This window comes from Porcisia hertigi, chromosome 36, assembly GCF_017918235.1.
Source record: "Porcisia hertigi strain C119 chromosome 36, whole genome shotgun sequence".
NCBI lineage: Eukaryota > Euglenozoa > Kinetoplastea > Trypanosomatida > Trypanosomatidae > Porcisia > Porcisia hertigi.
This window is the reverse complement of record NC_090595.1, coordinates 3,704,950-3,728,568: the sequence shown is the minus strand read 5'-3', so window position 1 is coordinate 3,728,568 and position 23,619 is coordinate 3,704,950. Positions and strand designations below refer to the sequence as shown.

The 23,619-nt window shown below is 55.6% G+C and overlaps 8 protein-coding genes across 8 annotated transcripts; all 8 read left to right on the top strand.

Moving 5' to 3' along the window:
- Nucleotides 1-796: 796 nt before the first annotated feature.
- Nucleotides 797-1,996, top strand: JKF63_00960 (uncharacterized protein; the record flags this gene model as incomplete). Its single annotated transcript, XM_067897009.1, has 1 exon — nt 797-1,996. The coding sequence occupies one exon, from the start codon at nt 797-799 to the stop codon at nt 1,994-1,996; it is 1,200 nt and encodes a 399-aa protein (XP_067753166.1).
- Nucleotides 1,997-3,307: 1,311 nt separating this feature from the next.
- On the top strand, nt 3,308-4,969 carry JKF63_00959 (uncharacterized protein; the record flags this gene model as incomplete). Its single annotated transcript, XM_067897008.1, has 1 exon — nt 3,308-4,969. The coding sequence occupies one exon, from the start codon at nt 3,308-3,310 to the stop codon at nt 4,967-4,969; it is 1,662 nt and encodes a 553-aa protein (XP_067753165.1).
- Nucleotides 4,970-6,512: 1,543 nt separating this feature from the next.
- JKF63_00958 (uncharacterized protein) lies at nt 6,513-6,794 on the top strand (the record flags this gene model as incomplete). Its single annotated transcript, XM_067897007.1, has 1 exon — nt 6,513-6,794. One exon carries the CDS (start codon nt 6,513-6,515, stop codon nt 6,792-6,794), a length of 282 nt encoding a protein of 93 aa, XP_067753164.1.
- A 1,205-nt stretch (nt 6,795-7,999) lies between these two features.
- Nucleotides 8,000-8,593, top strand: JKF63_00957 (uncharacterized protein; the record flags this gene model as incomplete). The annotated part of the gene is made up of 1 exon (XM_067897006.1): nt 8,000-8,593. One exon carries the CDS (start codon nt 8,000-8,002, stop codon nt 8,591-8,593), a length of 594 nt encoding a protein of 197 aa, XP_067753163.1.
- A 1,592-nt stretch (nt 8,594-10,185) lies between these two features.
- On the top strand, nt 10,186-10,749 carry JKF63_00956 (uncharacterized protein; the record flags this gene model as incomplete). Its single annotated transcript, XM_067897005.1, has 1 exon — nt 10,186-10,749. One exon carries the CDS (start codon nt 10,186-10,188, stop codon nt 10,747-10,749), a length of 564 nt encoding a protein of 187 aa, XP_067753162.1.
- Nucleotides 10,750-11,786: 1,037 nt separating this feature from the next.
- Nucleotides 11,787-13,013, top strand: JKF63_00955 (uncharacterized protein; the record flags this gene model as incomplete). The annotated part of the gene is made up of 1 exon (XM_067897004.1): nt 11,787-13,013. One exon carries the CDS (start codon nt 11,787-11,789, stop codon nt 13,011-13,013), a length of 1,227 nt encoding a protein of 408 aa, XP_067753161.1.
- A 2,142-nt stretch (nt 13,014-15,155) lies between these two features.
- On the top strand, nt 15,156-16,265 carry JKF63_00954 (uncharacterized protein; the record flags this gene model as incomplete). The annotated part of the gene is made up of 1 exon (XM_067897003.1): nt 15,156-16,265. One exon carries the CDS (start codon nt 15,156-15,158, stop codon nt 16,263-16,265), a length of 1,110 nt encoding a protein of 369 aa, XP_067753160.1.
- A 2,897-nt stretch (nt 16,266-19,162) lies between these two features.
- JKF63_00953 (uncharacterized protein) lies at nt 19,163-21,418 on the top strand (the record flags this gene model as incomplete). Its single annotated transcript, XM_067897002.1, has 1 exon — nt 19,163-21,418. One exon carries the CDS (start codon nt 19,163-19,165, stop codon nt 21,416-21,418), a length of 2,256 nt encoding a protein of 751 aa, XP_067753159.1.
- Between the last annotated feature and the right edge of the window lie 2,201 nt (nt 21,419-23,619).

Below are 23,619 nucleotides of genomic sequence, written 5' to 3'. Positions count from 1 at the left end.
GACGCATACCTCACGGCTGCAACTTGGCTGCTGATGGCCACCCCCCTCGCTCATTTTATCCTCCCCCTTCACGCTTTGCTGCCTTCACGTCTCCTCAAGGGCTCATCTTGTTACATCAACCCCTGCTCTTTGCAGGGCTCCTCTGACCCTGCACGCATGCCTGTCTGTCTGCGTTCGTGAGACACCAGCATCCTACATACAGCGGCCTCGCGATCATTTCATTGCTCAACTCTATTGAACTCTTCAACTGTTTTACTGTCAGCCCACCCGGGAATGGGGTGCACTCGACCACCACGTCACTGCGACAGGCGGTACTTTTTTCGTGCCAGATTTTCTGCTGTTGACATCTTCGACGAATCACATCGAGAGAAGTAACCGCGGGCAGGCGGGAGAGAACATCGTAAAAAGATGAGAATTCAATGCTAATATAAAACTCAAGCAGAGACCGTGGTGAACACGATCGCGCTCCAGAGAGGTAGGGGGATCACCCTCCAAGGTCTCTAGGATACTGCTGGGGAGTGCGCTTAATGGGTGTGTGTGTGTGTGTTCGTGTGTAGCGCCGCCTGGAGCTGCCACGGTGACGTTTATGTAGGTGTCGTTGTACGACTTCCGCCTTCTTCCTATCGGTGCCCCTTTCTTTGCCTGCATCTTTGTGTCTATTTTCTTTGCTTCACGTGTCTGTGTGATGGGCATCGATTTCTCGTCTCACCGACACCCCCTCCAACATCACCACACAATTTCTGCGCTTTTCCTAGTTCGGTGTGGACGGGGAACGGTGACTGACAGAGTAGATGCAATGAAGAGAACAGTCGAGGATCATTCCCTCGAATTCCTCATTCGCCGCAGTGGAGATACCGAGTTGCCACCGCTGGCGTCGCTGAGCTGCAAGGAGTTCACGCAGCGCCACTGGCGCGATGCCTTCGATGATGAACAGACGGCCATCCGAGAAGAATTGTGGTCTTTAAAGACGCAACTGGACCCCATTCCGGCGGAGACATACACGGCCACTCGTAATAAACTCTTTCCGCTCGCTGCCAGCGGGGAGCAGCGGCACTTCTCGAATCGAGCGGGTTATAAGCTGCTAGAGTCTATGGAATCGACGGGGGTCTGGATGGAACTGTCGAAACTGTTGCGTGGAAAGTCGATCAAGCGGCCGCGCGACTTCGCCTTCGCGGACGTGTGTGGCGGCCCTGGGGCCTTCAGCCAGGCGTTGCTACAAGCTGGTCGAAAGCAAGGATGGCGGCACCTGCAGGGTTACGGCATGACACTCGCTGGCGTCAGCGGACTCGATTGGTATGGGCACTTGCTCAAGTCGCCACGCTTCACGTGCACCTACGGCCTTGATGGCACGGGCGACATTTTTAAACTCTGCAACATCAATTGTCTCGCATCCATCACCAAGGCGGCACCGTTGTATCTCGTCGTTGCCGACGGCGGCTTTAACGTCGACGTTTCCGTTGCCAACTACCAGGAGACTATATCATCTCGTCTCATGTACGGTCAGTGGCTTGCAGCCCTCAAGCTACTACGCAAAGGTGGCTGCTTTGTGCTGAAGCTGTTCGACACGTTTTCTCCGCTCTCGCGGGCGGTGCTATACCTCTCGTGTTGTATGTACCGTCGCGTCCACGTCGCGAAGCCGCGCCACAGTCGCGTTGTGAACAGCGAGCGGTACTTGGTCTGTGTCGACTTTCTCGGCTACCCAAACGAGGCCTGGAGCCTGTATCTTGACAGCCTATACGAGTTCGGGTTCGTGGACAACGAGCACGTGCCTGAGCTCATCCCACCAGAGTGGTGCCTGCAAGACAAGGTTTTCATGGAACACATCCGAGACATGAACGCTACCGTGGCGAAGAACCAACTAATCGCGCTGCAAATGATAATCGATGCTATCCCAGCCATGGCGGAAGAGTTGAACAACAAAACTCAAGAGAACGCAGCAGCGAAGTCCGACGACGAAAACATAGCGTTGTCGAGTGAGGACGGGGAGAGAGAGTGACGTCCGCTAAAGAGGCTATCACGCACCCAGTAGTAGTAGTAGCCGCGCCTTTTCGTCGAACGTTGTCCCTACTCCCAGTACTCTGCCCTTTGAGGACGTGGGCCATCGCAGCGTAGGGAGCGCCCGGGGTGAGAAGTGCCCCGCTGCGTAGCGGAGTCACAAGTCCCCTTATCCCTCCTCCCTACGAGCGTTGAAGCACTACTGACAGTGACAGGGCCAAGCACCTACGTCATGAGGGGAGGGATGGGGGGAGGGGGGGGCTGTCAGTGGGTGATCGATCGCCACGGGCGTCGGCGGTCGCGGTGGCGGAGTGCCCCGTGACCGCAAACACGGTCGTGTCATCGAAATGATGGGCAATGTGTCGGCGTGACTCGGACGCACCCCCAGCCGGTGCTTGCTGTCAACTGTCAGGGGAGGGGAGGGGGGGTACCTGAGCCACGCCACAGGGTGCACCGCGGGTCTCTGTGCACGCCGGGGGGCGGGGGTGAGCAGAGCCCGTGACCGAGGCCGCGCACGTATGACGGAGTGGGTGTTGCAGAACCGCGTGTGTGTGTGTGTGCCGCTGCTTGGCCCACACCGCGATGGGCCCCGTGGGGCAGACAGACCCGGGCCAAGCTCAGGCTTACCCATGTCTCGTATTGCGGGGGGGGCGCTAATTTGTTTTTCGTGGAAGACACGCCGCGTTTAACAGTCGTCTTCAGCTGTGACGAGTTTTTTTTTTCGTATCCGCGCACTTCGCTCAGAGGCGATTGGCATTAGTGGGTTTATGCGCCGGAGGACGCCACGGGAGAGGAAGAGGGGGGCTATTGATACACGCGTCGTCCAAGTGGCCGCTCGAAGACGCGTGAGGTAATGAACAGGCGCCATACCCCTCCCCCGCTCTCTCTCTCTCTTACATATGCACACACACGCACATTTTTTTCTCTAAATGCGATACGTGCCTAACATAAGGCAGCCGCTTTATCGAAGTGTAGAGGCACCGTGTATTCCTTTGTGCACTGGGTGGACATGTGCCCCCTGCCTCCCCACCACCTTCACTTGACGCGCGTGCTTTTGCGTTCACGTCATCTTTCCTTCACATTTACTCCCTTCCTCGACGTTTCTTTGCATCAAGGGCAGCACATTGTGTATCTCACTTGATTAAATATTAGCTCTTACACCTTACCCCCCCCCCCCCCCCCCACACACACACACATCATCTCCCGCTTTAATTGCTGGTCTTTAGTGTATTTCACCGCATTGCGGCTTCTCGTACCACAAAAGCTGTTGCTCACGGACCTCAATTGTACACGCTTCCCCCTCCACGCCCTCATGTCGAAGCTTGTTTTGAAGCCGCACGCCCAGCTCCCTCGCCGCAGGCTGCTGCTCGTGGTGATGGACGGCGTCGGCATCGGCCCGGAGGATGACTACGATGCGGTGCATATGGCCGCAACTCCGTTCATGGACTCGGTGCGTCAGAACAGTCGCCACTTTCGCTCCATCCGTGCGCACGGTACCGCTGTGGGCCTTCCCACCGACGCTGACATGGGCAACAGCGAGGTTGGTCACAATGCTCTCGGCGCTGGACGTGTGGCCCTTCAGGGAGCCTCCCTCGTCGACGATGCGCTCAAAAGCGGCGAAATCTACACCAGCGAGGGCTATCGCTACCTCCAAGGCGGCTTTCAAAAAGAAGGCAGCACCCTCCACCTGATTGGTCTGCTGAGCGACGGTGGCGTGCACTCGCGCGACAACCAGCTTTATCCTATCATCGAGCAGGCAGCCAAGGATGGTGCCAAGAGGATTCGTCTCCACGTGCTCTACGATGGCCGTGATGTGCCCGATGGCTCATCCTTCCGCTTCACAGAAGAGCTGGAGGCGGTGCTAGCCAAGGTGCGCCAGGGCGGCTGCGATGCCCAAATAGCTAGCGGTGGCGGCCGAATGTTCGTAACGATGGACCGCTATGACGCCGACTGGAGCATTGTTGAGCGCGGCTGGAGGGCGCAGGTTCTCGGCGACGCTCGCCACTTCCGCAGCGCCAAGGAGGCCATCACGGTGTTTCGCGAGGAGGACGCCAAGGTCACGGACCAGTATTACCCGCCGTTCGTGGTGGTGGATGACCAGGATAAGCCGCTCGGCACCATCGAAGACGGCGACTCTGTGCTATGCTTCAACTTTCGCGGCGATCGCGTGATTGAGATGTCGCGCGCCTTCGAGGATGAGGACTTTGACAAATTTGACCGCGTGCGCATGCCTAAGATCCGCTACGCCGGCATGATGCGCTACGACGGTGACTTGGGCATTCCGAACAACTTCCTTGTGCCGCCGCCGAAGCTGAGCTGTGTAAGTGAGGAGTACCTGTGCGGCAGCGGGCTCAACATATTCGCCTGCTCTGAGACGCAGAAGTTCGGCCACGTGACGTACTTCTGGAATGGCAACCGCAGTGGGAAGGTGAACGAGGCGCATGAGACCTTCATCGAGATACCGAGCGACCGAGTCCACTTCAATGAAAAGCCGGAGATGAAGTCGGCCGAAATCACCGACGCGGCTATCGATGCCTTGAAGAGCGGCAAGTACGATGTGGTGCGCGTCAACTTCCCCAACGGCGACATGGTGGGCCACACCGGCGACCTCAAGGCCACCATTATTGGGGTCGAGTCTGTTGACAAGGCGCTGGCAAGGCTCGAGGAGGCGGTGAACAGCGTCAATGGTGTTTTCATCGTGACAGCGGACCACGGTAATTCCGACGATATGGCGCAGCGCGACAAGAAGGGCAAGCCGTTGAAGGGTGATAAAGGCACTGTGCTCCCCCTCACTTCCCACACCCTCGCCCCCGTTCCTGTCTTCATTGGTGGTGCAGGGCTCGACCCCCGCGTTGCGATGCGCACGGACCTGCCGATGGCAGGCCTCGCAAATGTGACGGCTACTTTCATTAATTTGCTTGGCTTCGAAGCGCCAGCGGACTACGAGCCCAGCCTGATCTGCGTCGAGGAATGAAGCTTCGGTTCATGGGCTCGGATCGTCCGCAGCTTATACTTACACAAGTTTCCCCCCATCGGCCCCGACCCTCAACTCCCTCCCTGACACCAACACCCACATATACACATCAACAGGGACCCCCTTCCCCCTTCCCCCCCCCCCCCAGCCTTTCACAGAGGGACCCTGAAGAGCGCACGTGAAGGCGTCACAGCACCAATACATCTCCCATCTTCCAGGGGTGGAGGCGCAACAAGGCACTGCAATATTGAGGCAAACTGCGGCCCTCCCCCTCCCTCCTCTCCTTTTGCCCCGCCGACATGTCTGCACACGTACGCATCGTAACGAAGTAGAGTGGAGAACGTCTAGTTATTGATTGTTTTTTTTTCATTTACCTCAAAATGATCCAAATAGAAGGGGAAGAAGCGCGAGAGTAGGCACTCTTCCCCCGGAAAAAAAAACTTTCTACTCCACTGTCTGGTGGCGGTCGTGTAGAGGCGACTTCGTGTGCACTCTCATCCCGACCTGTGTCGTCATGGAGAAGGCAAGCATCCTTCTCATTTTTCCTTGCGTGAGACCGCTATTTTCTTTTTTTTTTGGGCGGGAGGCATTCTTCCTGGCAGCCAATGGCGATTCGGATGCAAAGGGCTAACACTCAACGCTGGGAAGAAGGGGGGGGTATTGGTGGCTTCAGGGGCACGTTATATACATATATGCCTATATGTTTGCTTCATCTTTTTTTGTTGTTGTTGCTGTACAGGAGAGCCTATTGCTCTTACACTCATACACTTGAGGTTGCATCCCCCCCCCTCTTGCAGTGAATTCTCCTCGACACTAAACGATGTCTTACACGCGTCTTGAGGGAAAAAACATGTTTTTGTAGAGAACGTCTCAAGCGCGAAGGAAAATAGTTTACAAAAATCGACGGACACGCATACAGCACAGGGCGGAGAGGTCCAAGGGAAGGACGTGCCTATTCTATCTTCAGGGTATTCTGTTGTGGAAGGTACACGTCCGTGAAGTGTCAACAGCCACCTTTGTTCTCACCGCACGACACTGCGCCCTCCTCGTCCTCCGATATAAATGGGTATGATAGTCGTGGGTGGATGGGGAAAGAGGGGGTGGGTGGCACTGTGTGGGTGTGGGTGTGTCTATCCCCACCCCTCACTGTTCTCCACTTGGTATTTCCCTCATTTCTCATCTCACTCATTCCCCGCCCCGCCCTGCCCTGCTCCACCTCCATTTTCCCAATTGCCTGTGCACCGACTGTGTCATTCAACGAAACACACGCCTCCGTCTACTTGTCTGTGCAAGCAGGTGTGGGTGGGTGCGTGTATTACTCCCCTTTTCTCTTTTTTCAGCACGTGGTGCCAATGCGTGTATCCAAGCGTCAGCTAAAGAATCCCGGGTGCAACTAAGGGGCCGCTTTGCCTCTGGGCCCTTCGAGACAATCAAACATACCTGCTGTACCCTGTCGCTGTGGTGATAGTTATCGTCTTCCTTGCTTCTTCCTTTCCATCCTCTCTTTCTGCGCTGACAACAGCAGTAAGAGACATACGTAGCGATGAAGTTACCCGGCATCAACAACGGGCCGAACTTGGCGGCGAGATCTCCTCGCATGGTGGCCATGGACTCACGTAGGCAAGCACCGACGAGAAAACTCGGCTATCTCCTCCCCTTGACGCTCCTCTTTGCCGTCGGAGGTATCGCCTACACTTTCAAGTGGAACTCTGATCGGCAGAAAGACGGCGGTGGTGTTTGTGTGGACTGCGTACGCCAGCGTGAGATGGTGGAGGAGGTGTACTTCACCAATAAGCCTCCCATGCAGAAGGGCTACCGCCTCTGAAACAGCAACAACAGAGGAACACCCTGTCATTAACGAACCGTGCCTCTCATGCCCAACCCCACAGAATCAACCAGCCGCCTGATGCAACCCTGGCACAAGCGAAGACGCTCTTATGCCGAGTGAGCCTTTTCATAAAAAGAAAAAAAAATGGACTCTTGTTTAGCGTTTTCGAGTGCGCGCTTCCCCTTCTCGATATCCCTCACACTTTCTCGCCTAATGCGGCTGGCTATGATACCGTGCGCGCACTACGTCACACACAGACATTAAAACGGTGGCGGGGGGAGGGAGGGAGGGAAGGTCTTATGCGATGGCTGATATTGCACCGATACATGAGAGCTCAAGAGTCTCTTGATGCTACAAAATGCCTCCCGTACGAGGACTTGAGACACTATGAAGGTCGTAGAAGGCCGGTTCTGGCCCTTTTTAGGGGGGGAGGCGATTCAAGATGCCGAAAGTCCCCGCACAAACACGTCGACATCATGAAAAAGTGGACCACCGTACTTCCCTAAGAAACTGAGATGCTACGCACGTTTGAAGGTAAACCTCCCTCTTTTCACCCGCCACGACGGTCGCTCCCAACCTGTACGTTCTGCCTCTTTGGACGCCGCCTTTACCCTCACTGAACCACGGGAAGAGCGCTCGAGTGACTTTACCTCTACCACCACCACCACAGCGCGTACACACCACACGCAGCCTCGTGTCATCGCTCGTTGAGGGTGCTCTTTCCCACTTGGTGCTCTACACCACCACCACTATCCCGGCAACCAATATCTGTTATCTGTGCATACACCCAACCAGGCGGTGAGCAACGCCGACTCGAGACGACAACTAGCGGTGGCTCTTGACCAGCATACAACGTCTCTGGCTCGCTGTATCTTTCCTATCCCCCCCCCCTCCATTCCCCTCCCCGACACACACACACACACACACACTTGTGCGCTTTGGCCCTCCACATCACTACGGCTGTCTCAGAGCTTTTTTTCCTCTTTTGCTCTTTGTGCAAACGACTTGTCTTGCGTTCGTTCCCCCGCCCCCCCCTATATTTGTCATAGAGATCACGTCGTGTATAAGTTTAGCCCCCCTCTGCCGTCTCTCCCCCCCCCCCCGCTTCCCAGTAGACACTTCTCGGCCCTCTTTCTGTGGACACGTCTCGTTTGACCAAGCTGAGCACCGACACACAGGCAACCGCGTTGCCTGCTGCACTCATGGCGGACCTCTTATCACAGCTTGAGCAGGATTTCATAGCGATTCAGCAGGCGGACCCTTCATTAGCGGATGGCTCGCGCCTTGTCTATGACCGAGAGGTGCCATGTGAACTGCGCACCATGCGAGGTGGGCAATCGTCTGCCGGCTCTCTGGAGCCGATGAAGATCAAAGTGCTCACTAGTGGTGAAGAGCGCAACCTCGCTAGTCTTCGTGTAGAAGTGATTACCGAGTCAGACATATTCTTCCACTACACCTGCATCATCAACGATCAGGGGTTTCTGCGACTTCGCGAGGACCAGAACCTCGTGTGTGAATTTTCGGAGTTCTTGATGACGCTGCTGAAAATGTTCAACCGGTGCATCCGAGAGCCGGGCCGTTTTATCGCGGCTCTTCTTCTTGGCGACGATGGCACCGCTAATTTGGAGTTCGTAGAGAATTTAGAGTACAAACTGGTCAGCGTGCTGGTGTTGCCGTTTCGCGCTTCCACACCTGAAGTCGTTCGTGAGCAGGCGCAGTACCGCTACAGTGCAATCCGCGCACGACTGGATTTAGTCACGGAGCAGATAAAGCGCTCGGGCCCTGGTCGCCGCTGAACAGAACCTTCAAAAGCGTACAGCGAGGGGAATTGGGCAGAGATGTCTACTCGAGTCCCCTCTCGGCTCACATCTTCGCTGGCTCATTTCCAAGTACTTTCTTTTTCAACCCCCTTTTTTTTTCGTGTTTGATGCCAACAAAGTGTGCGGCCTTTAGTGCATAGATCGGTCCGTTTGAGTGGACTTCTTTTCCGGGTAATGGACCTTTGTGCGCTTGCTGCGAGCTTACACGAACCCCTGTAGATGGTCACGTCCCCGTGTATTGTGGGAATGTGCTGATGCTTGTCTGCGGGTGACTTTTTTTTCTTGGGCTACAGGGCTGGGGATGTTGACGGCTGATCTGCTGGCTTCCTCGCATGCCGGCATGAGATGGTTTCATGGTGCTTAAGTGTGCTCAAGGCATCTCCCTGTTTAACTGGGACGGATGTGTGTGAACAAGATATGCGTGGGTGTGGAGAGTGTAAAAAGTTTCCCTGTGAAAACCTTTGGGTTTCTCTTGCTTTGTACCGAACGTGTCCGGGTCTCGTCCCTCGTTCTGCACGGATCCTCTTTTTCATCTGTCACCTCGACGCATCGACGCTTCTCTACCCCCGCCAACGCCCTTCCATCTTCGGCACGCACATGTTACTCTCAGCATGTGTGGTGTCTCCTGTAGGGGTGCGTCTATGGAACGTTCTTCGATCTCCCTTTTTTTATTCTTTCATTCCTTGCGCCGAAGGCTGGCAGCGTGACTTGTCTGTGTGGTTTGTCTCGTGGCCGTCCCTCCCTCCCTTTCCCAGCTCGCCTGTCCGTTTCTCAGTTTGTCAGTGTTTTCTATACGCGTGTTCTCTCCATTCCCCGTTTCCTTTTGGGGTATGTGAGACTTCGCTCTGTGTGTATCGAGGAGGAGGGTCCTTGGTGTGATTGGGGTGGTGGTCAGTGTTTCTCCCCAGTTGCATGTGTCGTGCTTTGAATGCAAAAATATATATATTATATATATACACAATGCTTTTTTTTTTCCCAAGCTGTACCTTCACACAGCCTCGCACCTCCAAACAGTGAAAGCAATGTACAAAACACATGAATTCACGTCAAAAGAATTGCTTGAGCCTGTTCAGATGAGCGGTGGCGGTGGTGCGTGTATAGGAGGGGGAAGGGGGTTAGGTTCTTCCTCTCTGTGACTGTCTGCCAGCATCCATCAGAGTGTGGAGAGGCGTCGTAGGTGGCGCTACACACGGTAGGCTGATGTCAAGGTGCTAAGCGTAGTAACAAATGTCGCATTAATATACCCCCCCCCCTCTTGAAGGTACGAGTATCACGCTGGACACAACACGACAGACTACTAGACCCGTTGTCTACACCTTTCGTGTGCGTGTCTGCGTGGAGGGGAGAGCGACTGCGTACTCCTCTTGTTATACAAGTTTCTTTCTATCATCTCCTCCTCTTCCCCCCCCCCCTCCCCCCCCCCCCTGCCCCACCGCTGCGGACCGCAAGAGAACAGCAGACACTGTCTGGGGTGTGTGCGTGTGTGCTTCCCTCGGGGTTGCCCGAATATCCCCACACTTTGTTTTTCTCTCCTCTTACATAATCACTGCGCGTTTTCTCTCTCAATCATGAGACGAAGTGCCATGCAGCCTCTAGGGGCGTATCGCCCGTTAACCCCTGGCAGTCTCCTGCAAACCGTCCGCAGGGATCCAGGAATGACAACCGTCTACTACGCCAACAGATACTTTGGTGGGGACAACGTGATGCACTTGAACCACCTTCTTTGGGGCGTCTTGAAGCGCAATGGCAAGATAGATATTGACCGCGCCGATGGCAAAGATGCGGCACCGCGCTGGTACCCGCTGTTTTCGAACCCGAGGAGACACGAGGTGAGGCCCCACAACGCAGATGAGGAGGATCTGTCACTTCTCCGACACGCCCCACCGAGTGCCCCGACAGCGCCCGAAATGCCCGCGGACACACCAGCGTCTGCTTCTCCCCAGAATTCCTGTGATCTGGAGAGTGCCATCGTAGGTCTCGTGCAGGCGGTTCCGGGCAAGGACATCCATTACTACATCATGGAACTCCCCGTGCAATACCAGCGCAGCGCCCCGACGGTATTCAAACGGCTGCGTGAGGCGGGGCTGCTGATGCGTGAGGTGACACATCTAGGCACCTATGTGTGGCGATAAGAAAAAAAAAGGAGACTCCATCAGCACAACACGCACAAGGACAGCGGATGGGATAAGGGGAGAGAGGGGATCGGGTGTGTGGTCAAGGCCACTTTTTGTGGCGATAAGTCCACTGAACTCACCGCGTGCGTCGTCATGCTCCGGGGTGTAGCTCGTCTCGCTGCCATGGACACTCTCCGCTGAGGCTGGCAGTGCAGGTGTCTGGAATTGTTTGCGTGTAGGTTTTATTTTGTCGTTATCCCTATGTCTGTGTGTGTGTGTGTGTGTGTGCGCCATCGGCACAACGGCTGAGCCACCGACGACGACGACGACGTAACTGGGGTGATTCTCCGGCTGGTGAAGCAGACCTTCCCTGCGCTGCTACGGTTGGTAACTACACAATTGAGGGCTGAATGGGGAAAAGGGGGGGAGGGAGGGAGGGAGGGAGGGGGGGGGGTGAAGAGAGAAAAAATGGTTTTCTGGAGCGAAAAAAAAAGCAGAGGAGAGGACGGAAAAAAAAAGAACCATCACACCTCTGAGCACTGCTCCACTCTCCTGCTTAACCTCGCTATTTTTTTTTTCAGCAGATGACTAAGAGCCTCGCCTAGGTCTGTGTACACATCACCTCTTCTTTCCTTCTATCGTTCTGATCAATCTCACATGGGCTCGCGCAGATCCACGGTCGCTGGCCTTTTAGCCACAGTTTTCCTCGTAACCGCCTCTCCGCCTCTCTCTCTCTCCCGTTTGGTCTCTAATTCGCTTTTTTGGGGGGCGGTGTGAGCTTGGAATCCAAAAGCGGTCCCATAGTGTATTATCGTAGATCAAGGCACATCGGCGGCCGTACTTGAACAGGGGCACCCACGCATGCCTACAGAGATTTGCCCGATATCAACCATTCGTGATATTCTCTGGCGTTGGCTTCGGTGATTTTTTCGCTCATAGCTAATCGCGTCTTCTCATCTCATGCTCTTTATCCCCCCCCCACCCCGCTCTTCCCCCCCTCTTCGCGGGGATTCCCTCACGAGGGCAGTCCTCACACCTGCTAACACAGATACGCCATGATAACGTTTGACAGTGTGCCCCATGACACACCCGTGATCGCTGCCGTGTCAGCAGAAGTCTTTCGCTATGTGCAAACGGTGGCGCCGTTGGCGTTGGAGGTCCTCGCATTTTCGGTTTACGTAGTCGCTATGCTCTATGCCAGCCACGTCCACCCGCACACCGTCAACATCACGCTCACCGTTGTGGTGCTCCTTGTGCTCATGGCCAACCTGCTTAGGCGAATAGCTCCTTTTATGTTCATCGAAGTCGGCCATTATCGCTACGAGCGTGTCTCCACAACCGTCACGCGACTACTTCCCAATACGTTCCAATCATGGATGCTAGTGCAGACACTGGCTGTTGTCGCAATTGGACACCCGTTATGTCTTTACATCTTCACATACTACACTGTGAAGGGAACCCCATATGCCTTCGCCATGCTCAATCTGCCCGATACCCTGGGTGGCACCGTCCTTCTCATGTGCGTGGGCATTTTGATTTGTCTGGGGCTGGCGGGGCTTCTCTTCGGACTACTACTTCTGCCCCCAAAGCGCTACAATCCTTTTCATGTGAGTTCACCGGAGGACCGTCTGCACGTATGGCTCCATCTGAGCTCCTGGCTGCCGTTATCACTGATGCTGATCGTGCTCCTCTGTGCCAGCCGCCTCCTCTCATGCGATGAAACACCTGCGAGCTTCACTGAAACCCCATCTGCGCGCACCTGTGGGAGCGGTACTCACTGGCGTGGTAGCATCGTTGCGTGGCTTCTCATTGCCATGTCGTTTCTCAGTCTCGACGCCGGCATCACGTCTCTTCGGCTGCTAGGTGGACGCGCCGTTGTTTACTACTCCCTGGAGCCTCGCATCGATAGCCTTTTCGGCGAGTTTTTGATGTGGGCTCTGAAGGTGACGGCGATGGCGACAGCGCTGCTGACATCGGGAGTTGTCTACGCCATCACCACAGTTTTATTTCTGATTCTCGGCGCTTTTTCCTGGCGCCGACACGTCGCGACAGCTGAGACTCTGGAAGAGATCATGCGCTCAGCGATGGTGGTGGTGGTGGTGACATGCACAATGTTGTGCTTCGTGTCCATCGGCACCATCCCCGCAGTGGTGCAGGGGATTCTTATTCTCCTCGCTTGGTTGCTCTCCATAGCAGGTGCCATCACACACTACTACCGTCGGTTTGGCTACGAGCTCTTCAGCAGTGGCCGCAACGTCACCGCTGATATTATTGTTCTGTAGCTGCTCCATTCACGTCTTCTTGTTGGGGTCTCCCCTCCGCCGAGACGGCGGCCGCTGCTGCTCGTACAGAGGAATGCGTGCGGGCCCTGATTGTCCCCTCATCCAGCGCTCAGGGGGAGGCCGATGTAAGTCGAATGAAGGGGAAAACAAAATGAATTAATGCGACCGAGACGACTCCGCAATCTCGCTTAAACGGGCACTCCGCTCTGCCCTGGCAAGAGCGACAAATGGGGATGGAGTGCTGTGTTTTTACTTACCGTGTGGGGTGGCGGCGTGCGGGACGCAAAACAAGCTCCAAATGAGCTCGATCTTCCATTCCTCCCCTTGGGCATCACTCCTGACACACTGCAGGGGGGGACGCCTCTGGCTTTTGTCCTGCGCCAAAGCACATGAGCGCCCCCCCCCCCTCAGGGCCAATGGCCGTCTATCGCCACCGACCGGCCCCCCCCCTCTCGTTCATCTCATTGTGTCACTCCTCTTCGCTTCTGGCCGACTCGCATGGCTTTTATTGGGCTCCACTCCACCACACCACGCCCACCACCGACGCCGCCTTCAGTAAATTAGCCGGCGGATGTGCGCGCCCACTCGGGCGTCCACAACGTCAACTCTGCGGTTCCCCGCGATTCCCTTTCCTCTCCTCTCCTCTCTTCCCCTCCCCCACATCCTCGGCGGTAAAGTCTCTCACAGGACGGGGCTTGCCTTCTCGCGTTCAACTGTGGAAACACCCTCGTCAGTTCAGCGGCTTGTCGCCGCCACATGCAGTTACACACTCTCCCCCTCCCCCGGGTTACACATCAAGCTCTCAGACATCAATACGCACATTCCTACAGATTTTCTTCTTTGCGGTGCAGCCCTTTTTTTTTTGAAAGGAAGGAAGAATAAAAGAGAGAAGAAAAACTAGATGGCGCAGCTTACAGCCACACATCCATCTCTCTGCTCCCCTTTCTTTGTCCACCGGCACCCCTCGAAGTCCTGTTGCAGCGGTCGTACCGCATTCCCGCAGCTGAACCTCCGTCCTCCCTCTTTCCCCCCTCCTCACCTTTCCCTGTCGCTGCGCGACTCGTCGTTGCACGTCGTGTCTGTAATGCAGTGAAGTTCAGTGGCCATCTCTGCCATCGACCCGCCCATTCTCCATTCTTCACCAACGTCTTGCGCGAAAGCAGCGAAGTCTTGGGCGCGCGCCGCAGAGCACCAGGGAGTGGTGGTGTTTCACGCGTAGCTAATCTCACTGGGAAGCGAAACAAGGCAGAAGGCAACCTGCACAAACAGTCAGGTGCGCATACACGCAGAGGGGCTAAAGAGGAGGCCACGCATCTGCCCTGCGTCGCTTCTGCACCGCAACGGTAATCGCTTGAAGAAGAGAGGAAAAAACGTGGGCGATAAAGGACGCTGTAGCCGTTAGAATTTACTGCGTGTCGGTGGCGACTGTATGTTTACTTCGAAGCGTCTTTTTGTTTGTTTGTTTTTAAACTCCTCCGTCCCTCTCACAAGCCTCTGCGTTTCCAAAATCTCCGCTCGATTCCACCTCACGCTCACCTCACGTGTTTACCCTCCCCCTCCCCCCCCCTCCTCCCTCCCACGGAGTCTCATCTCTTCAATTACGCCCACCGACTTTTATCGCAACTTCTCTGGTTGTTTTGTGTATCTCGAGCTCAGCGACGCCGACGCACGCACGGAGGCCCCCCTTTTGTGAGCCCCCTCTTCTGAAGACGAGAGGACACTGCGAGATCGCGTTAACCGGTGCGCCTCTCTCCTCCCCTCTTTCCTCTTTCTTCTCTCCTCCCCTCCCCCCTCTTGTGCGGCGTCTGTTGCGTTTGGCGTCTCTGTTCTTCTCATTCTCCGGTTTGCACTTGTCTCACGTTTCCTTTCATTTTCGATCTTTGTTGCCTCACTCGGTGAATTGAAAGTGTCGTTTCACAGAGAGGGGGGCATATCCCTGCGACCTCGTCTGTGTCTTCTGCTCCTTCGCCCTTTCCTTTTGTTTTTTCCCCCTTCCTCGTGGGGGCACCGCACCGCCTCGGTGTTATCGCGACACCGTTTAGGGTCCTTGTGGTGTTGGCGATGTTTGTACGCCGACTACTTCTCCCACATTGTTCTTCCGCCTTCTGCAGTCCCCCGTAGGTCGTCTGCTGTTCTCTCTCGATGAGTTCTTCAAATGCCAAGGCGTCAGACACTATCCCACAACCTTCGCCGGCGGATATCCTCTTGGAGATAGGTGCGGTACCGCGCCTGCACAACACACTCGAGTTGCCGCCTCCGCCAATCGTCTCTGCAGTGACGCGCTCTTGGTCCGATGTCGACCCAGGGAAACTCATGATGACTTTTGGACTGACCTCCCTCACCTACAGCTTCCTCGGGCAGCCAATCTTCCTGGTCATTGCTCGTCAGCAGTGCTGCACGACTCGTGTGTCGGCAGCCAAGGTGCTGCAGGAGGTGCGGCGGTCTCACGGCATCTGTGGTCTGTACCGCGGCGCAGGAGCGGCCATCTCGGGCACCGTGCTGAGTGAGCTTGTCTATTACTTTCTCGTCGAGTATTGGAAGGAGAAGTTGCCGCTTCAAGAGCGGGAGTGGCGCAGCTTCGGCGCAGGCCTGCTTGCGGATCTCGGATCCACACCCATCTTCAACCCCTTCGCAGTGGTCTCGCAAGTGCAGATGGTGGCTGGCAGCTCCTACTCTAGCGAACACAACTACATGTCCGCTTTGCGTACAACCATGACACTGGTGCGTGAGCAAGGGGTGAGCTGTCTGTTTCGTGGGACCCTGCTGACGCTCGTGGTGGCACCCCTCACCGGAGCATGGTGGTTTGTTTACGAGTCTTTTAAGCGCAGAGTATACGGCGCTGCGCCAGCAATAGGGGCACGACTTTCTGCCGTGGTGCCGCAACCCGTACAGCAGTGGTTGCCACGCTGCTGCACCTCTTCCACTGACAACGTCCTCGTGAACGGCGGAGTGGGCGCCGCAGCGAGTATGGTGATCGGCGTTTTCATGAACCCTATATACGTGCTGCGACTGCGCTTGCAGGTGGGCAAGCGTGTCGAAGGGGTACGCTTCCCACTCCTGCAAATCGTTAAGAGTATGATCAAAAACGAAGGGGTGAGTGCGCTGTGGAAGGGGTTGGGGGGCAATCTGCTGGTCGGCATCGTCGGCGGCTGCTCGTTTGGCTTCACCTACGAAGGCGCAAAGCAGCTCTCCGACATCACTCAGCAAGCCAGCGTAGATGTCGCCGCTGTAGGCCAGGAGCACACTCACTGAAGTGCAGCGACACTGCTGGTGCCCGCAGACACAATGGTCCCCGTGTACTGGACTCTGAGTGGAAGCCCCCTACCCCTTCCTCACTCACACGCGCACAGCTACCGCGCTAAGCCCCACAACGTCATGTCTCAGCGGGTGACACTTTTAGTGGAAGTGCATCTTACTGAGAATGTGATTGGCTATTTGCAGTGGCGGCGCAGTGGGCAAGGGTAAGGGGTGGGGTGGAGGGGGTAAGAAGTCTGAGAAAGTCTGTGAAATATGTGCGTGTCTGTTGTCGTTGTTGTATGGTCTTTACCAAAACGTAGTGAATTGATCTCGGTTTCACTGTCTGCGGAATCAGGAGCGAGAGAGCTGTGTTGTCACATATGTGTCGTTCATTGTCGAGTGTGAACAAGAGAGAGAGAGAGAGACTCGGGAATGTAAAATACGCAATGGTTCGCGTTTATGTCCGCGCTGTCCAGTTTTGTCCCTCTCACTCTGACGACACGGCGAGAGAAGGGAGGGTGATGAAAGTCAAAGTATCACACGAGAAAAAGATGTTCAACAGGGCACCAGCAATGCAGATGCAGCCTTTTCCGGTGTTCGTTGCAGGGGTGATTGCACATGTTGTATGTGAGGTGGCCCTTGGGTCTGATTTCGAGCGGAGGTAACGGAGGGTGCCTCTTGAGACATGTCAATGGCCTCTGCCGCTGCCGCCCGCTTCCGGTGCTCACTGTGGCTGTGCCGATCCACGTCTGCGTTGAGCGAGTGTCCTCGCTCAACGCCTCATCTGCTCCTCTGTATTTCTCCCCCTCCTTTCCCCTCCGCTGCTGCTGCTGCTACTGCTGTGGTTGCTCTACGATTCGTGACCACCAACGCTCCGTTTGCCCAGGGAGTCGTAGCAAGTAACCTTGGTCGTGCGTAGTTGTTTCGTGTTTTTTTTTCGGTCTCTGACATCCACAGTGACTCTCGCCCCGCCATCCTCGTCGTTCCCCCTTTTTTTCCCTAGTGTGCATCATCCGTGTGCTCTTCGGTGTTTGCATCCGCTCTGTCGTAGGCATCGCAGTGGAGAAGCTGACTAGACACCAACACACAGAGGATCACCTACCGGAAAGGCTGACTGACCCTCAGAGAGGTAAACGAAGGCGCCGCTGCCACCGTTCCCCGACCGCACTAGCGACCAGAAATCCCTATAAAGAAACAATTGACTCGCATCATACATCTTATAATAACTCAAAGAAGGAACCAAGCTGATAGAACCCCTGCCCTGCACCACCACCGCCTTCTATTCTTGTTTTCTCTTTTTTTTCCCCCTCCCCTCCCCTCCCCTCCCTCCCGGCTCCCTCTACCCCTTTCTCTTTTTTTTTCATCTGTGCGCTGCTCCTCTCCTCTCCCACCCATCGTCAGTCGTACCAAATCTCCAAGACACAAACACAAAGGTGCTGGTACGCCTCCTTCCCACAGAGCACATTCTCGTTTTTTTCCCCTTCGTGTCTGTCCTCTATCAGCTCCCGTCAACAATACGCGCATATGCACACACATTGTCGTCCTGGGACAAGGCAAACAGAACCAACGAACCCGCGCGACTCGTACTCGAAAAAGTAAGACGGGGAAAAGGAGGTCCAGTACGGCTGTCATCTGATCTGACGCTACCACCACGAGCAACCGAACAGCTGCTCTCCTTCTCGGGTGTCTTTTCTACTGACTGTGCGTGTGTGTGTGTGTGTTGGTGAGTCACTTGTTTTTCCCCTGTCTCAGATCCACGACGCCGCCCCGCTCCCTCACACACACCACCCACTCACACAAATCCGTCCCCAGATCTTTCTTCTGTTTCTCTCATAGACCCTTCTATTGACACGCGGGGCAAAGGTAAACAGCTCGCAAAGGGGCAGCAGCGACGCACATCGTACGTATCAGAGGAAGCCCAAAGTTCTATATACATATATAGAAGACACGCGCGCAACGTAGCCGATCATTGCAGGCTGTGAGCAACGTAACGAGGAGTGTTAGCCCAATAAGAAGAAGTCAGCAATCTTGTCTGCGAACTTATCTTTCCTTTTCGTACTGTGCCGCTTGCTCCCCTCCTCCCCCCCCCCGTGCGCTTCGAGAGCCTGTTGCGCATTCGTTGGTATCGGCGCACGCCTTCGCCGGTGTTGTCTCCCTTTACTCCCTCCTTTTTTCTTCATTGCAGGGGAGAGAGAACCAGCGCAACGGTTTGTGGCACTATCTGCGATTTGCCTCGCTTTTTTTTCCTAATCGATATCCATAGAACACATCATACCACGCACCCACATCTACCCTGACTCCGTCTCCACAACAGGCGTCGCACCTCTCACATCTATTCTTTTTTCTTCACAAATTGTGTGTTGGTTTCGTTTCTGGGTTTTACTTTAGTCCAAACGGACACCCCCCCCTCCCCCTTTTACATCCCCTGTTGCCCCCCCCCCCTCCCCATCCCGTATTTTTCCTACGCTGGCCGGCAATTTGTTTTTTTTTTTTTTTACTCGATTTGAGAGTGTGTCCTTGTACAAACACACACATAGGAACACGAGCAGATCTTCTGTAGATTGACAGGCGTAACGCAGAAGGTGTGTGAAGCCTCTAGACACAGCAGCCCCCCCCCCCCCCCCCCCCCGAAGAGTCTATATACTCATACACCTACATTCACATACAGCGAGAGCAAGGTGCTCCCCTCATTCCTTCCTTTTTTCCCGCTCTCCCGTATCCGGAACATTTTTATCGTGGATCATCTCGTTTTGTTTTCACTCGGTGTAATTTGTTCTTCTCCTGTCCTTGACGTCACATAGACGCCGATAACCCCCACACGTGTGCGTTGGCGCGTGTGGTGGTGTCCTATTTGTGTGTTTGTGTGTGCACCTTATTGTTTCCTTAGCGTTCCCCCTCCCTCACACGCACTAATGGCATACCGTCACGGTTCGCATCCCTGCCACGGCTTCGATGCGCTTCCGGCGGTACCGACCGGGCGGCAGTGCTCCGTGTGCAAGGCTCTATCAGACGACTCCGATGTGCGCTGGTTCGGCTGCGTGGAGTCTCCATGTGAGTTCCTGCTCTGTGAGAAGTGTTTTGCGGTGCAGGAGGAACTCCTGGCGAAGCCGCAGGTAGTAATCCGTCACCCAATGCTTGACTACGACGAAGCCAGTGCGGCAGTGCACACGCGGCCTCGCGGGCAGAGCTACCGTCTCTCACCGCTCTACGCTGGACGCCTGCTACGGGTGGTGAGCACCGCTGTCGACGAGTCTGAACCTTCGACAGAGTACTACCGCATTGCGTCTGGTGGGTGGATTAATCGGTCGCACGTTGTAGGCGTGCATCCCCACACCAGCCCCAGCATGCAGCTACTCACTGAATTGCACCTCAACAACCGCAAACTCGGTGGCGACATTGCCAGTGGTGCGGTGAGCATCAACGTCCTGTACGACCTACTCCAAGAGTGCATGCAGACGATTGACGAGAACGAGGCCTATGGTATTGTAATGAGCGCACTTGTTATGTACCCACTCCTGTCTACGTTGGAGATTCATTGCTGCCACTTTCGCACTGCCCCGGATCCGCTGCCGCTGGTTGAGTATGTTCACTTCGTGCTGCACTTTGTTCTCACCAAGTTGGTGGAGCGCATGGATATGGAGGAGCTTCAGTTTGTCTTCAAACTCGTGGATGGCGCCATGGCGTTTCTTTTTGGTGATGTATTGGCACGCTGCCTCTGCGCGGCCTACCACCTCGCTTGCACCTGGAGGGTGCGGCTACCCTCCTCCTTCGCATACCTCGTCTCCCGTGCGCTGGCTGCCATGGACCGTCTGATGCGCTTACTACCAGAAGAGCCTTCCGGGCAACTACCGCCTCTCTGTGCCCCTGCGGTGACTGTGATACATACCAGCAAAAGCGTAGAACGGCAGCGGCTCGGTCGTCTCTTTCTAACCATGACTGAAATGGGCAGCTGCCTGCTGCAGCACTGCATCCGCGAGACGCGCCTCGACCTCGATGTGCTGCAGCCGATCCGTGATCAGCTGTGCGGCGATCACAAGCATCACCTCTCCAAGGTGTTCTGTGAGGCACTAGCCACCATGGCAGAGGTGGACCTTCTACGCGTGCAGCGCAACTACCTCAACCTCGACGCCCTCGAAGTTGTGGGCGGCCTCGCCGCTAACGCATGCCTGGCAGAGTCTCAGATAGCTGTTTTCCGTGTGACGCAGTACCTGGCCAAGCACTGCCCTCACAACATCGCGATGCTCAGCGCTGTTCTCCTAGATCGGTTGCTCAGAATGTTTTCAGACACCCAAAACCCTGCCGTCTACATAAAGGCGATGGAGTGTTTTTACGAAATGGCCTTCAATGACCCTCGCATGCATAGCGCCGAACCGGGCGCTAGCGAAGCGGCGCAGTCCCCGCGGCACATCTGCACGGCAAAAGCTGGCCCCAGCGGCGAGGCTACACCAAAGATAGCAATTACCCCATATCAACTGGCTTGCATCTACCGGCTGCCCGTCAGCGGTGCCTTGGTGCCGCTGTGCTCGCACTGCTCTGCACACCACCCGCCCACGGGTGGGGTCCTCGTGGAGCGTCCGCAATACGCGTACTTTCAGTGTCAGTGCCACCACTGCGCCATGGAAGCTACTCGCGGCGCTGTCCTGGCACCACCGTTGCCCACGATCCCGCAGACAGCCGCACTTCAGATTTTGGAGACGCAGCTGTCCAGCAAAGTGCTTACTCTTTCCGCCTACCTGCAGATACCCCAGGTGTTGAATGCCCTTGGTCGGCTGCTTCTTCGGGTTGCCCCCCGGGACGATGTGCTGGTGCGGATGATCGAGGAACTCGTGCGCTATCCCTCTCTAGAGTCGGTGCCCTACGCTGCCCTGGTGGTGAAAGGAAATGCGCACCTGCCTTTGGTGGAGCAGTGCCTGGCCACCTGCATCAACACGGAGCTGGGCAGGTACGTCTACGGCGTCTTTGAAGTAGCCACGCCAGCCAAGAACTACGTGGACGAGACGCCGGCGAAGAGCCATCAGCGCAGTGAGCTGGGCCTGTCAGCTTCGCCCTACACGAACTCCACTCTACAAAGCGGGTCGATGTATGACATGCGCGGCGGCTTTTCTTGCTCGCGTGACGGCGCACGTGGTGTCCAGCTTTTCGGCGCTGGATCCTCTGTGGAGGAATAGTGACTTCGCACCATTTTTCTTGTACGACAAGAGCGAGACTGAATTCCGTCACAACCGCCGCCCCCCTTCCGCTGCAAAGAGCGCCAGCAGAGGCAGGCTCACTACAAAACAAAACTGTTTGTTGGGGCTTCGATTGTTCTCTCCATTTTTTCTTAGGAACCGTTTCTCGCCCCTTCAGCCTCCCTTTTACCCCCCCCCCTCTTTCCCTCCCTACCTGCCTCTAGCGTCTTTCTGGCCGCAGTGACAGGGGGAGGGGGGAGTAGCAACAGCGATGGCACCGATGCAGCATAGTTGGGCACGTGGCTACTACTGAGGGAGCAGTAGGAGCTGGCGAGGAGGAAGAGTCGTCGTCGTCTTTCTCTCCCCCTCCGTTTCTCTCCTCTCCTACCCCTCCTTGCCGACCGTTTTTCCACAATGTGTACTGCGCATGACCGGATGGGGAAAACCAGAGGGGTGGGGGGGGAGGGGGGGCTATTCAGAGACTGTCTCGATGAGGCAGCGCGAGTCCTGTCGAGTCAGAGGGAAAAAGGTGTGTGTGTGTGGGGGGGGGTGGCAGTAGTGGTTCCAGCGAAGATGATATGAAGCAGAGGATTGCGAATCGCTTCTTCGGTTTTATGTGGGATCAAAGGCAAAAACAACACGTAGGGCAGAGCAAAAGTGAGAGATGCGCCGGCTTAACTGCGCGCCCACACAAATTTCCCCTGTACGCATTCTCCACCACTGTCTTTTTTTCCTCTCAGGGCTGCCGTTCGTCCCTCTTTTACCGGGGGCTTCCCCGTTCCGCCTTCAAATGACTTTGTCCCTTTATTCAGTGGCAGACGTTGACGTTCAGGATGGGTGGGACGCACTCCCATCTGCAATCTCTTTCCCCACTCAGCTGCCCTGCCAAGCGTAACCTCGACGCAGGAGCACACACTCGTATCAATATGTATGTGCATGCGCTTTGGTTTCCCCGATTGTAATCATACTCACGCTCTGTATAAAGACAAGTAGGTGTGACTAAGATGTGTTTCATCGGCGCCTTCTCCCCCCCCCCCCTCCCTCCCACTCTGTGTAGCCTGCGTGTCTCAAAGAGGAGTACCATCAGGGCCAGAGGCTATTTTTTTATTATTTCTCTCTCCTCCACCCTTCGCCACGACATAGAGATTCTTCTGTGATTTTTTTTTTGGTGGACGTGTCCCTCGATGGAAACAACGGGTGTCGTCCCCTGCCTCGTTTCCCGCCCCTCGTTTCGTTTGCCTCACTTGTTCCTCGGGGGACTTCGTCTTGCCTTTTGTGGCGGCTTCCTCTCTCGCTGTGGCCGCCCAGTCACGGACGTGCGCCTTTGCCTCATACAACTGCGTACATTGTAGAAAGGCATCAGCGAAATATCATAGAAGAGGACACGCAGTTCGGGGTTCCCCCCCCCCCCTCCCCTCCCCTCCTCCTCACAATGGTGGTGAGAATCTGCACCTGGGGATGGACCTATCTGCGTTTTTTTTTTTTGAGGGGACGGTGGGAGGGCTTGCGCAACGACATGTATGCACACACATGCTGCTCCCCTATCCCACATTCCCCAGCCTCTGAACATTCCGTCCTCCACATCAGTGCTGTTGTTTTTTTACTACTTTCTCATGCACACCCTGTGAGTTGATATTGGCCTACATTGTTTTGTGCCAGCCGTTGTCCATGTCAGTTGTGTCCAACAGACAATCTAAAAAATTACGTGTATCTATACACACCCACAGACATACGCCCTCGTCCGGCGTAGGCGCAGCGAGGAAGGTGAACACATCCCGACCCGCCCGCTCGCTCTCCCCCCTCCCCCTCTCGTTTGTCTGTCTTGTCGCACACCCTGTTACAAGATGATCTGTTGGCCGTCACTACCTCTCCTCTGGGCAGCCTCAGTAGAAATTGTATTGTCGTTAGCTTCTGCATCAGTGAGATACAATCGCAGCCGGCTTTGACGATGTCGCACACGAGATCGCATTACCGCGCAGAGACGAGCCATGTCTGCCGTTACTGCGCGCCTGTTCTTTTTTCCCACTCACTTAATGTGCCTCCTCCGTCATCCTACCCCCTCTCTCGTTCCCTCTCCCCCCCCCCCCCCCCCCCAAACACACACACACACACACACGGGCGCACAGTCAAGTGGAGAAAGGAGAAGAGTCACCTTCCGTGTTGTCTCTGCTTTGGCAACCACACGTGAATCGACGACGCAG